The 14,667-nt window shown below is 43.5% G+C and overlaps 1 protein-coding gene across 1 annotated transcript in view; it reads left to right on the top strand.

Annotated features, from left to right (window-relative positions):
* RYR3 (ryanodine receptor 3) overlaps positions 1-14,667 on the top strand; it is a 360,864-nt gene that overhangs the window by 154,259 nt on the left and 191,938 nt on the right. Inside the window, exons 22-28 of the mRNA XM_090268335.1 lie at positions 33-136; positions 1,228-1,311; positions 2,850-3,009; positions 4,409-4,556; positions 5,394-5,599; positions 6,186-6,360; positions 14,099-14,307. Coding sequence (XP_090124461.1) covers positions 33-136; positions 1,228-1,311; positions 2,850-3,009; positions 4,409-4,556; positions 5,394-5,599; positions 6,186-6,360; positions 14,099-14,307 — 1,086 coding nt within the window. The remainder of the gene's footprint in view (positions 1-32; positions 137-1,227; positions 1,312-2,849; positions 3,010-4,408; positions 4,557-5,393; positions 5,600-6,185; positions 6,361-14,098; positions 14,308-14,667) is intronic.

The raw sequence follows: 14,667 nt of genomic DNA, 5'->3' as shown, positions 1-14,667 counted from the left end.
ACTTAAATTATATTCTTTATGTTGTCGTCTAGCTACGGGATGACAATAAAAGACAACACCCCTGCCTGGTGGAGTTTTCAAAGCTGCCCGAAACTGAAAAGAATTATAACCTACAAATGTCAACTGAAACCTTAAAGTGAGTGTTTAATTGAATTGAATTTGAACTAAACAGTGAGTGAATGATTTAATGCCTTATAACTAAACTTCAAAGATATGCCACTTGCCTGGAAAACATAATGCATTCTGATAAGTTAGAGGGTGATTATTCAGGCCACAAAAGGATTTAGCATAGTGAATAACACCTCCACCATTGTTATTTAGCATATATATTTCTTTAGAGGCCATTTGCTATTTGCCAGAGAGAGGGAAAATGTAGGCAGAAAAAAAAGAGAGAAGAGAAACAGAATCAAAGGACTAACTGCTTCTTGCAGTTCAGGTTATATCAAGAAAAAAGCTAAGGTATTTCTAAAAACAAGTGGGAAACCATGCTTTAATTCACTAAAATTCATTTTAAAAACAACTTTTAGTTTCTCTGTGATCCCAGCCATGATTAAAAGCCTGATTCAGACTTTAATTGTTTTAGCCCAAGTTGGTATCTCCCATCTTGAATTTCTTCTGCACTCGTTACCTGTTCTCTGTGTGTTGTATTTTGGTTCCTAGTTGTCAGGGCAGAACACTTTAACACTGTGGTTTTGGTGGCATACCAATGCTCAGTCATGTGCCTTGTCTCGAGGCTCGCATGGGATGCCTTCAGTCACCCTGCTGCTTCTTGAGGGTGCAGCTCTGGTACCTCACAGTGTCTGGCACTGTACAGGGAGAACACAAAAAATACCCACTGACTTGTGGCGTTGCTATTAAGATCCTATCTGTGCCCTGAAATTAGAGAAGCGGTGTTCAATCCTAATGCAAATCTGTAAACTCATGGGCCAAGCTGACCAGGCACCTATTTTTATAAGTAAAGTCTTACTGTAATAAAGCCAAGCTCATTGGTTTGCATATTATCTGTGGCTGCTTTCACGCTTTACAATGGCAGAGTTGAATATTTGTAATGGACATGTAACCCACAGAGCCTACATGTTTACTATCTGTCCCTGTACAGAAAAACTTCTAGTAACTCCCTGATCTAAAGAATGACAATTGTCTACTTTTGTCAGCTCAGATGTGTAGGGTTCTTGCTGTCCTTTACCTTGCAATTGACCCTAGTCTTTCCCCTCTGTTACGTCACAGAACCCTCCTGGCCTTGGGGTGCCACATTGCTCATGTTAATCCAGTTGCTGAAGAGAACCTCAAGAAGGTCAAACTGTCCAAAAAGTAGGTGATTTTTTTTTTTAATGATGCAATACTTTAATGCTTTAGTATGAATTTTTTAAACTGGGAGGATGGGAGGCCCATACACAAAGACAGATGATAGCCCCAGCTCCTCCCATTTCTTAGGCTGCACTGACACCCCCAGACAGAAGCCTGCTGAAGCACAAGTGATTCTAGCCTTTCCCTCTTTTTGCTCTTTCTGCCTGGATCTACACTCCTATTGTTAGCTTTGAGCCAAGCGATGCAGCGCTCGGTGCTGTCTTTGGTCAGTAAAAACAGCAGTGACCCAGTCTTATAAATCCTTTGTGGCAATGGGTGTCTCTGCCCAGATTTCATTTGGGCCCCTAAATATGCGTGTGTGCTACTCTTCCTGTCACCTGCACATTCAGCTACATGCTCACACATTCAGATACGTGCCCAGTGGCACATCCCCTGCTCTTGTCTGCTCCCCCTCACGTGCCAGACTTGGATGATCACACAGGGGTCATAGTAGTTATGAGCCAAGGCAGTTCCAGCATGAATCAAATGCTTCTCTTCCCCTTCCTCCCTGTTAGATTCCCAAGCTCCACTTTTGAGAGGCTGAGAGCAGCACATCAGAGAGGCAGCCGCTGGAGGGGCGGCCTGCTGGCCAAGGCGGCTGCGGTCAGTGCTCAACAATTCCTGCATGTTGACTCTGCCCAAGATCAGGTGTCCTGAGGTGGACAAGGGGCAGTACCTTATGTCCACAATAGACCCTGAGTCTCACTCTGCTTAGAGGTCCCTGCATAGTGTAAGCCTTGGCCTACAAGTCATCACATCTAGGTTCTGGCCCTGGTCTGCACATTCAGTGGCTCTGAAGCCATGGGTGCCCCTGGACTCACATTCCCACATGGCCATGGTCAGCTGCTCTTCTGAGAGTCACTCCACCTTGTGCCCTTGCCCTCTCCATTCACACATGCATCTACCTGGACTTGTACTGAGCTTTTTCCCACCTTCACATTTTTTTCAAATTAAAGACATTAGAGGCTGTGACTCCTGGACTGAACACCTAACCACTAAGGTTGCGTCAAGCTCACAAATTCTCTGATGCCAATCTCTTTAATTCCCCAAGTAAAGGTTTGACTTTCTAAGATGCAGCAATCATTATCTGCTGATTTATAAGAAACCATTTGGCTCAAGGTCCTGTCTTTGCCAGTACGGTTGGAACCTTTTGTGTTTTAAAGTAGGATGAAGCAGGTTCTGGTAATGGGACAGCCTGCCAAAGGTGCCCATTATTTGTAAGGCATTTAAGTTTCCTTAGAAATAGGATAGATATGCACTGATCATTCACTTTCTCCAACAGTCTCTTTTGAATCTGTGACACACATTGGCAAAAAGGATGGTAGAGGAGGGGCTTCATCTATTAAGTTGAAATAGAACCAGGCTATCCATTCTGCCACAGGGTAGAGACTCTGACTGTTGTCTTATTTTCATAGTTTTTTCACCATGTGCTATTGATCTAAAATCTGGAATGGGAGATTTATACAGGTCTGTTCATATAATTTTTTTCCATTTACTTATAGCTACATGATGTCCAATGGCTATAAGCCAGCCCCTTTGGATTTGTCTGATGTGAAGCTATTACCTCCTCAGGAAATTTTAGTGGATAAGCTTGCAGAAAATGCACATAATGTCTGGGCAAAAGACAGAATAAAACAAGGATGGACCTATGGCATTCAACAGGTGAGAAGTGCTGGGTCAGGCCCTCTCAACAGGTGAGAAGTGCTGGGTCAGGCCTGCTGGGAAAGCTAGGAGATTTTATCATCTATCAACATGCCATTTTTCTTTGGTGGGTGTTAGATTGGAAGATGGAGGTTGTCCTTACACTCTGTCCCTCCTGCCTCAGCTCTTCCATTATTTATAGAACCTTGGGACTGGACAACATTCCTAATGGTCACATTGACATTAACTCCAGGCACAGTTTCAATTTTGTAGAAATGGATAGGCTTGCCTTTCTTTTGTTTGTCTGGCTCAGTTGTGAGCGTGTTGCCCTGTGTATGTGCTCACTGGCTGCACCTGCTCTCATTCCCGCCCCATCTGGCTGCATGTCTTAAGCCCAGTTGAGCTTTCATGCCACTCTCCAAGGCCAGGGTAAGGCTCTCACAAATAAACATCACAGCTCAGCAGTATTTCTGGAATGGTGTCAGGTATCTACCACTGAGCGTGGGAAGGAGGGGCACTAGCCCAAGAGAGGGACAAGAAACCTGTGCCCCCTTTCTTCATTCAGTTCATCAGGCCAAGATTCCTGGGCAGCCAAGATTCTTAGCTTGTACAGGAGGCAGCCTAGGAGCCAGGGTGCATCAAGGAATTAGGAAGAGTTTAGAGCCCGAGTTCAGCCCCAAACCATCTGGCACATCTCTCTTCTTGAAAAGCTTCATTCATCTTGGTGAATACTAGGGTTAGTGTCAGGGAAGTTCAGGGGTAGCTGTGTGCACACATTTTCATTCATACCTGAACCTCTGAACCTATACAAGTGTAGAAGCCAAGAAAACCACAACTAAGGAAACCATTGTAGGGAGGGAGTTAGGGGGTTCAAACAGCATGTCGGGCATGTTTATTTATAATGACTTAGCACTGCAATTGTCATTGTCTTCTTAGTTCTCCCTAAGGAACTGAGGACTCTTAATGTAAATGTGTGCCTACTGCAATAAAATGAACCACTGTGGTCCTGCCACCTTCTCTGATGTTCCTCTATGCACATAGATATTTCTCTTTTAAGAGATTGTTGGGAGAAGGCTCTAATAGTTTAAATCATGGCATGATAACTCCACAGGGGATAGTTACATAAATCCCCATCTGCCTTGCCTTGAGAACAGAGCTTTCCAACCATTTCATGACACTCCATTTTATTCATAGCCTGGCATTATTAAAATGTGTTTCTTTCATGCCAGCTTTGAACATTAGTAAAATTTTTCCATTCATACTCATTTAATCCTGAAGAGAAGATGTAAAGATGTACATTGCTAAATATCACGGCACTGGAGGAAGAGCTAGTAGACTCATTTGAGAAAGCCAGAAGGGCAAGCTATTTGTAAAGACAGAATGTATTTACTCCAAACCTCTCTTCTCTGGCTTTACACAGGATTTGAAGAACAAAAGAAATCCCCGTCTGGTGCCATATGCATTACTGGATGAGCGTACCAAGAAGTCAAACAGGGACAGCCTTCGTGAAGCTGTTCGGACATTTATTGGTTATGGTTATACCATTGAGCCATCAGACCAAGAACTAGGTAAAGACTGGAGATGGCCGGTTCTGACCCCAGCTTACTAAACATGTCCTTTTCTGGGGAAGTGCTAACTTGCTAACTTTGAGTAGGTCTAACTTATACTAAACTAAATGGTGTATTTTAAGAAGTGGGGGATGAGTGGGGAGAACCATGTTTGGTAATAAAACATTGTCCCATTGACAGATGTGTCAATGATGAACATGTCTGTGACCCAGTCCCACAGGGAATACGTTATCCTCCAGAGTAGCTGGGCTTTTCAGGTTATTTGGTCACAAAACCTTCATTTCTTTCATTTTCCAAATATATCAGCTTCCTTTTGGACCAGGTAATCTCATCCCTAAATGAAATTCTAACACTGATTAAAATCACCAGCTTATAATTTATGACCATGTTATTGTCATCCCATATATCAGGGTGTGTCAGGCCACCAGGGCAGTTTTACAAGTGGGTAAGAGGATAGATTTAAGGTAAGACAGACCTGAATTCAGATCCTTGCTCTCCTTCATTTATTGGCTCTGTGACCTGGAACAGATGACTTATTAACTTCTCTGGGCCTCAATTCTTCCTCTGTAAACTGACCTAGTAGGATTGCTGCTAGGAAAAACTGAGATATAATCTCTAAAGGATCTATAAAGTAATTGCTCAGTAAATGGTAGCTTGTATTGCTATTATGATATGATGCAAATAATGATTATTATGGACAGAATATTATATTAGTTGGAGGGCTATCATCAGTCTTTGCTGTTTTCAAATTCTTTTAGGGAATGCTACCCAATTAATGAAGTTCTGTGTTCTCTCTTTTCCTTTTGCACCCTCAACTCCCTTTTCTTCTCATGGTAGCTGACCCAGCTATGGAGAAAGTCAGCATAGACAAGATCCGATTTTTCCGGGTAGAGCAGTCTTATGCAGTGAGATCTGGAAAGTGGTATTTTGAGTTTGAGGTGGTGACCGGAGGAGACATGCGTGTTGGCTGGGCCCGGCCAGGCTGTCGGCCTGATGTCGAGCTGGGGGCCGATGACCAAGCCTTTGTGTTTGAAGGCAGCAAGGTGAGTGAACAGTGTCCATACATTCTCAGTCCAAGGTTTTTATTTCTCCAAACATTTCCCCAGAAGCTGGAAGTAGTGAATGTTTGGATCTCTGACTTCAAAATGAGTGGCCACCACCACTGGCTAACTTAAACCATTGAATGATTATTACCTAGTGATTATCACTTTGCTCTTTGCTCTGGTGAAGGGGAGGACTGTACACCCAAGTCCCTTCTACAGTCACCTGCATATCTGCCCTTGTCCCTGAACTCATTGCCTCTACTCCCGAGGAGGTTCACAGAACACTGTGCAGACAGTATATAGGAAAGTCCTACCACTTTGCCCTAGAGAAAGTCCTGCTCATTGTCATAGCTGCCTAGGTATTGAGAGACTTGGACCACCTTTTCTGATGAGCTTTATGTATCTCAGTTTCATTCATCTGTAAAGTCACTCCTCCCTGTGACTTGTCCTTGGTAGAGAGGTAAGTGCCTTATAGAAACCAGGTTCTACTACCAGTTAGAAGAAATTGCTCCTTTGCATTTCTCTAGCTGCATGGGGGCTGCTTCTAGGACCTCGTTTCTCTAAGCTCTGGGATCTTATTTCCTAGGGCCAGCGTTGGCATCAAGGGAGTGGGTATTTCGGACGTACCTGGCAGCCAGGAGATGTGGTTGGATGTATGATTAACCTGGATGATGCTTCAATGATCTTCACACTGAATGGGGAGCTTCTGATCACCAACAAAGGCTCAGAACTTGCCTTCGCAGATTACGAGATTGAGAATGGTAAATCAACCACCTTTCCCTTCATGCCAACTCCCTGAGTTGTAGGAAAATCCAGGGAGAACTGGGCGAGCTTGTCTACCACCTTATTAAGAGTGTACTGTCCTTCGAATATTTGAAACCCTGGTGGTGAAAACTCTGGTGGCAAAAGCCCATATACTATCATTATTGAAGAAATCACAATAAATAATAGTGGTAATTGATATGTACAGCATAAATATAAGTTCTGAATTTTCAGGTAGATTGATTAAGACGCTTTCCTCTAAATCTCTGGCCTGCACCTTCACAGTTTAAATTTCCTCAGGTTTCCTAGTATTACAAAGGAAATGCTTGTTGCATGTGGACTGATGTCCCTGGCAGAATTAAAAAGTCAGTGAATTAAAGAATTATCTTTTTATTCTGATTTAAATTGTCTGCTTGGGTGTGTAATTGAACTTGATGCTTTGATGAAAGCCATTGAAACACAAAAGTTCGACTTAGCTATTCCCTTGAATGAAATAAAATTTATTTTTCAATTCAACCATGCTGTGAAACCCCACCACAGTGGCATTTATTAATGGCCATGAATAGACTGCAATCAAGGCAGTTCTTTAGATACACAAAGAAGCGATTGGTGCTTCTTATTCCTGTCGACAGAACTGCCTACGTACAAAGGTTGTTGGCATATAGGTAAAGGAGCACTGGGCTGAGAGTTAGCTGCCTTGCTCCTGAAAAGCTCTGTGGCCCCCAGAGAGTCTCGGCTTGACTTCTCTGGGCTTCACTTTCTTCAGCTGCAATACATCAGAGAATAAGAGGATAGACTACAAAGTTCCAACCTCTTTGCCAGATATAAATTCTATGGCAGTGACTTACTACATGCTGTGCACACACCACTGTGCTTGGAGCTTTGCTGCTTCATTACAGATGAGGAGGAGGCAGAGTGGCTGAGCGGGGAAAGAGGCTGCTCTTGGTCGGGAGGCCTGGGCTCTCCTCCTGCCTCTGCCCCACCCCCACGTATGACATCTTGGGTTGACTTGATTTAACATCTTTGCATCTTATCCTCCTCCCTTAAAATGATTAGGGCTCCTTGATAGCTCTAAATCTCTGAGACTTTACAAAAAGAAACAGTCCCCACCTAGAAAGCTAAGAAAGATAGAGCTGCATAGGCAAGAGCAGCAGAAATAGGTGAAACTGCATATATAATAATGTAAATATTTCTTATTTACAGAATGCCTTTAGCCTTATAAGTCACTTCCATACTTTTTACAGATACATATTATCTGCAACACTCATATCCAACTGTACTGTTAAAGAGCTTTAAAGATTTTTTTAAGAGTCACTGATTTGGAGACATAGAAAGATTACAAGTCAAGGTATTTTCCTAGAAAGACAGGATGGCAAAAGCAAGATGGGGTCATACTTTAATGCCTTCTGAGAGGTCTAGAAATCAGAGTTCTAAAGAAAGAATCCATTTTTTGCCAACAGATAGAAAGGCTTGTGGGCTGGTTCAGACACAGGGGAAGAATCGTGTAGGTAGACACGAGGGCAGTGTAGACAAGACCTCTTCTGACACTGCTCTTAGGAAACAGATATTTACCCAGCACCCTCCACAGCCAGCATCTCTCCTTGAGGCCAGGAAGAAAATGAAACACTAAAAGATTCAGGCTCATCCCCGAGGGAAGGAGCTCCCTGGGATAGAAGGAGTCCAAAGACAGGCGACTCTTCCCTGGATGTCCTGTGCATGAACTGGGGGCAGAGGGATACCTATCTGTGAGGCTTTGACTCAACATAAGGAGGAGATAAGAATCTTGTCTGTTGTGCAGAGTTAGAACTTTGTAGAGTCCAAAACCTTGCTGCTCAAAGTGTGGTTCACTTGTTAGAAATGCAGACTCTCGGGACCCACCGGGCCTACTGAATCAGACACTGCATTCAGACAAGAGACCTGGCTTGTGTACATGTTAAAGGATGAGAAGCAGTGGTCTACAATACACAGACCTTCAAGTAGTACATGTATTAAGGAGTTCATTTTCTAGCTGTAAAAATAAATAAGATGAGCTCTTCTGGGGATGGTGTGTACAGGCAATCACGGTGATCCCATGTTTGACATACCATCCATTGGAGACTGTCCTGCAATACAGCCTCTAACAAAACTAAGCTGTCCTGATCCCCTGGTAATAGAATTGTTTGCCTTCATACCAAGAAGTCTGGGAAATACCAAAACATGCATGTGGTGTGTGCTCAGGCCGACTTCTCAGAGTTCATGCTGTGAGACCTAAAGTTCTAATGCGGTTGTCTAAAATGAAAAAAACACCACAGGGTCTGTGGTAAATCCGTGTGTTCTAAATGTGTCTGTGACAGAATCAAGTGTGCTTTCCTTACTGAGGAGCAGAAGATTGTTGTGGGAGTGCTGAAGGCGCAAGCCCAGAGTCAGAAAGCTGAATTTTTTTTAATGAAGCTTTTTTGAGTTAATACAAATAAGCTTAAAATATGATAAAATAATAACACAAAGCCATTGGTTAGAAATGGCAAATGGTGAATACAGAATGAAAATTTTGTAAGACTGGAATTGGCACTGAATGTTCAATAGTCTGAGATGACTGCCTCTCCGGGGAACGGCGCTCCCCTCAGGGGTTGTGACTAGAGGATTGCCGTGCTGTTGGGAGGCTGCGGGAAAGGTCAGACAGGTTGGAAGATTTGTGTGTTGAGTTTATGGAAGATGAAGCTGGAAAGGTAAAACAAGGGGCAGATTACAGCCTCAAATACCAAGACTGAGTCTTTTCATTCAAGATACTTTCATTGTCTAATCTGAACCAAGCATGCTTGGACTTCCTTCTCTAAGACATGGAGGGATGTTGTAGGGTTTAAGTAGAGGAATACTATAAAATTGAGGGCTATTTTAGGATAATTCTGCTTTTAGAGATCATCTGTTAATAGTGAAAGAGATAGCTCATAGACCTTTTTGTGTACAGGGATGTGACTTGACCTTCAGAATAACAAAATCTAATACTAGGAAGTTGTTTTATAATAGAATTGTGCTGTATCATGTTAACACATTATACTGTAGTAGCATATGGCACTTTAATAACACAGAGACAAGATAATGGAAAGGCTCTTTCAGTCTGTGATGGCTCAGGAAGAGTAGTTAAAAGGGAGTCTGCATGCCATTCTTTGATAGCAATGGCCCAGAGGCCTGGAATAACAACATAGCGTCTCTCTGTTTGCTATATACAAGTGGAAAGAGGCAGCAGTGCTTGCTTTGAGCTGTTAGGGAAAGCAGCTGTTGAAAACAAAACGTTTTGTACATCATCACCCACATAAAGCAAAATCCCTTACGTGTTTGTGTTCTGGTCGTCAGCCTCCCAGCCTTGATTCAGGCCATTATCCCAGTAGGAGTTGTGTTGTGGGAAGTTTTTACTCCTTTGAGAGAAGGAATAGGAACAGACATTAAAATTCCTGGCTGTTTTTTCATGGGGTTATTTATAAGTTATCTCCATCTTCTTCTTCATTGTAGATAATGTGCTGTTATCTGCCTCATTAGAATTTTTCTAATCATTGCTCCCGACCCTGATCCTTGACCTGGACCAGTTCAGCTCTTAATGTTGTCACCTAAAGGCATCTGGAAGCTCAGAAGCTTCCATGGTGAAACCTTTGCCATTAGCCTTCTCTTTTATTCCATTTAAAGGGAAGGAAAATAAAATCCTGAACATCCTGCCAGACCTCAGAATGTGACGTCTGGAAGAGGCATGAGTGCCAGTCTCCTGTTCTGTCTCTGAGCCAGGTGCTCCCTTGGGGGACATCCTGCTCCTACTACAGCTTCAGAGTTTGCAGGGGCAGCTCCTCGACTGTGCCTGCCATTAGCCTGTCGGAGTCTAACAGCTCCCCCAGCTCTGATGGCAGTGCTTCCATAGGAAGCAGATGAACTTCACTTGCCAGAAGTGTCGCTGCCATCTGCACGCATACACGTTGGTACCAATGGTTCCCCTGTCAGTCCTTCTGCTAATGTGTGCTATACTTCCAAAAGTGGCTGTGGCAGGGGAAATGTGCCTTTTGTTTCCTGTGTTTTCTGCAAGGCTTGTGACAAACTCAGCACTGTCCCTGAACTCCATCTTCAGAAGGCTTAGTGGGAAATGAAAATCACAGGGTAAAGCACGTGCTGTTGGATTGAGGCTCACAGAAACATGCCAGAGATGGTCTGAGCAATCATCTAACCACTTCTCTCCAAGATCTGCTTTTCCATTACTGGTGGTGATTTGCTCTCTTTTCTTTCTTCAGTTTGAAATGGATTAAAAATGGCTCCACAGTTTGGCTTTTCCAGAGGACTGGTTTCTTTCCAAGCTCCTTAATTATAAAAAGATGACCTCCTGGCCATTCCCCTTCCTAATCACAAAATCAGCATGAAGCCTTGTGATACAAAGTTTATCAGACCCTGGGGTTGTCTACAGGGTTTAAATGCACTTGTTCTTGCCCTTCCCTTCCTGGAACAAGAGACCCTATGCATATCTTGGTTCAAGGTAATGCAGTTTGCACATTTTCTTCTCAGACCTCTTCAAAGAGGAAGGGGGCATTTCTGTCCCCCTTTAGTTTTCTTACTGCTCCAATCTCATTTGCAGCTGTGGGTTAATTGGGTTGTGTGCAAGTGTTTATGAGAGTCCATGCTCATAGTACTGCCATGTGGCCTTACCAAATGGAACTCCTTTATCCAGGTCAACTCCAGGGAGCCTGTGGCCAGTTGTGACAGTCAGCCCTTTTCCTCTAAGCAACCTGGAGTCTTCAGTCCTAGGTCTTGTGGTCATGGATCTCACGCTGCCTGAGCTAGAGGCAGACTGATCAATTGCATGACATGTAGGAAAATCACTAGAAAAGTGAAGAAAGAGTTAGTCACAAGTCAAGTCAGTGTGCATAAGAATTTGAAATCAGGCACCCTAGTTTCACTTCCCATTGTTTGCTCTGGCCTACTCCTCAGGCTGCCTTGTTCATGTGCTGGCTCTGCAGCTTACTAGGTAACAGACCTTGAGCAGATCATTCAACCTGCTAAGTCTCAGTTTCCTCATCTGTAAAATCAGAATAATAATGAGCTAAATCTATAGAGCTGTAAGCCCAGTGCTTAGAAAGTTATTGATAAATGCTAACTATTGTTCCCCCTTATCTATCATGCCAAATTATAAAGTTACATGAAGTGTTAGTGCCTCCAGTAAAGAAATTTTAGATATGGAGAGATAACTAGGCAGAGCCTCTCTGCGAGGCAGAGGGAGCTGATCAGATGTACCAGTTGTCAAGTATTCTGCCCCGGGAGAAAGTGCCAGTGCCTCGGAAGGACTTCTCTTTGCTCTCTGTCCTTTTTACTTTTCTCTTTTCTGACTTAAGGTCTGGATTTAGCTTCTTGCTGCTGCTTTACAGAGCTGCCCCTGCTGTGCCCATGAGCCCCCGCCCACTGCTTTCGCCTGCATGACTCCTTTGCCACACCTTTTCTCATGCAATGTGGCGCTCTCGCCTGTAATGATGGCTTCTGCCCTGTAGTGACCATACTTGTCTCTGTAATGAGTGCAGCCCCCTGGGAATAACTGCTGTTTAAATTTGGGGCATCATCCTCTGTAACATTCACTCCATCTTTTGCACACTGACTGGCAGCTGGACTATGAGTCAGAGGGTGTGGGATCTTGTCCTGTTTCATCACTAGCCCTTCTCATGACCTTGGTCAAGTTTGTTAGCTCCTCAAGTCTTCAGTTTCATCCCCAGTAGAGTGCTGTTTCTTCTGCTGATAGCTTAGGAATGATGAGTTTCTTAGAAAAAAGGCCCCATGCTAGTATTATCTTTTCTTCCTTCTGCATGTATCTTACATAGTTAGTGTGACTGTTATTCATAGGAAGTTATTCATATGACCTGACTTATTCAGAAGTCCTCATCCATGCTTCTTCCCACTCGGGCTTTTACACTTGTTGCTATTCCACCATTCAAGTTAATAGAAAAGAAAGGAGAAGAGAGATTTTCTTAAGACATCCTATCTCCTCTCACATCAGGCTGAAGCACTTTATGATCATGGCTCCAAGAAAATAATTATTGTAGTGGTAGTTTCCTTGTTGGACCACTAACCACCACCATGCCCATCAAAGACCAAAATACTGTCTTGGGAGTAGGAATGTTTATAGCATAACATTGACAATATGTAAGAACGTATTTTATTTGTCATTTCTATATCTATAAGCTCCATGGAATCAGGACAGTTTTCTCTCCTTCCTTCACATCTTATAGCACATAGCAGCCCTCTGTCCCAATGGGAACTCAAGAAACTTGTCAATGAGCAATCCTTGTTTCACACTGGAGTCATATTTCCAAAGGTCCCTCATTCATAAAAATCTCTGTCCATAGAAAGAAGATGGTTTCATTTATCAGATTCCCTCGTGTAAAAATGCCAGAAGTAGAGCAGTGCTCAGTAAGTTGCGTGAGTGGGTGCTTGTCTGATTGACCTTCTATCCACCTTCCCACGGGCCATGACCATGGCCACCAGTGGCCCTGAGGACAATCTCAGTATAGACATCACCCTCATTCTGCTAGGATTGCATTAAAGCTCTATGTAGAAATCACACTAAACAGTATTACTGGGAATAGTGTCCCAAATGACTTCATCATTTCTGAAAGCAACCAATTTAGCTTGTGAGGGACTTACTTTCCACTTACTTCACTTATTTATGTACAACCTTGGTGGCTTAGATAACAGTAGATAAGCACTTGTGCTAGGAGGACACATTTTGGCCCTGGTCTCTATGATCTAAATGGTCCTGCTCTTACTATTGAATGTGAGTTCTACCAAAATTAGCTTTTCAATGTCCCCTTAAGTAAACATTCCTGTCCTAGAAGTGACACCAGTTATTTTTATGGGGGCTCCAGCCCCTGGGTTAGCCACCAGCCTCAGAGCCCTCCTCCCGTTCCGAGCACGAGCACGCTCAGCTGCCTGCCTCCCGCATCCTCCCAAATCCGAGATAATTAGTGCTTTCCCAGCCCTGCTGATTTGTTGGTCCACAATTACAATTTATAAATAGCCCACAGAGAAGAATACCAAACAATTTGAACTTCTGCCTTGGTCTGTTCTGCCTGGCAGCTTTTTTGTAAGATGATGCGAGCTTGGAGAGACAAGAACTGTTAGGGGAAGAGAGTTTTCTAGCTCCTGCTCAGATCTCTTGCCTTCCTGCTAAGGTGGGAGCCGTAACAGTAGGCTAGGAGATGGGGGTTTAAACAGTATTTCATAAACAAGCAGAATCATAATGTTAACATGTAAAATTTCTCAGAATCATACTATTGAAATGGGAAAAACCATTAGAGGTCTTATTTCTCTGAGAAAATGCTGAGACCTAGAAAACTTAGGTATTTGCACCAAGTCATTCTTTAGTTTTCTTGTGCTGTTCTGTTTGGGGCAGTATTTAAAATCCCAGGGCCCAATAGCAGTTTTAGATAAGGCATAGATAAAAAAATTCTTTCTCTATTATTGGTTTTATAGCTTATATTTATTTACAGCTTAAGAATAATCTTGGCTGGATGACTGTTTTTTCCCCAAATGATTTCAAATCAAACTACTTTCCCATACTCCAAGGGCAGCAATGATCTCCATGCCTGATGTTGAGTTTACGTGCCTGGAAGAAAGACAAAGAATGGTGTCCCACCGTTGTGACTGGGACTCAGAGCAGTTAAGGAAAAATGTTTGGCTTCCTTGCAGCTTCCTGGGATGGTGCTGCAGGTTCAGGCAGGGCTCTCTCCCCCCATTCTACAGGCTTTGTGCCCATCTGCTCCCTGGGCCTGTCTCAGATCGGCCGCATGAATCTCGGGATGGATGCCAGTACCTTCAAGTTTTATACGATGTGCGGCCTCCAAGAGGGCTTTGAGCCTTTTGCTGTCAACATGAACCGAGATGTTGCGATGTGGTTCAGCAAGCGCCTCCCGACGTTTGTCAATGTGCCAAAGGATCATCCACATATAGAGGTAACGTTACACTTTGTGGGCAGCCGTGGCAGGGCAGGTGGGCCAAGGCACTAAGCTCCTGCTAATGATCCTGTCACAGGGCAGCTGCTTACCGAAGTCTATGCCCTGGCTGCCTACCAGCCCTCTCCTTGCTGGCCCTTGGAGCTAGAGTTGCAGATGCCTTAATTCGGGCAGCTCTGTGGCATCTTACTAATGCAGCCTCCTTGCAGATCAGTCCCCAAGTTTTGGGACCCTTATGTTTTCTCCAGACATTCCTATACTGCTGTTGTCATAGCAGTACAGTACTCAGAGACCTTATGTGTCGTTTTCCTAAAAATGTTTAGTACATATATTTAAGATGTCCTGGACATGACTCTTCTG

The sequence above is a fragment of the Furipterus horrens genome, unplaced genomic scaffold (assembly GCF_987537825.1).
Source record: "Furipterus horrens unplaced genomic scaffold, mFurHor1.1.pri manual_scaffold_3, whole genome shotgun sequence".
Classification (NCBI taxonomy): Eukaryota; Metazoa; Chordata; class Mammalia; order Chiroptera; family Furipteridae; genus Furipterus; species Furipterus horrens.
This window is presented reverse-complemented; position numbering and strand designations above follow the sequence as displayed.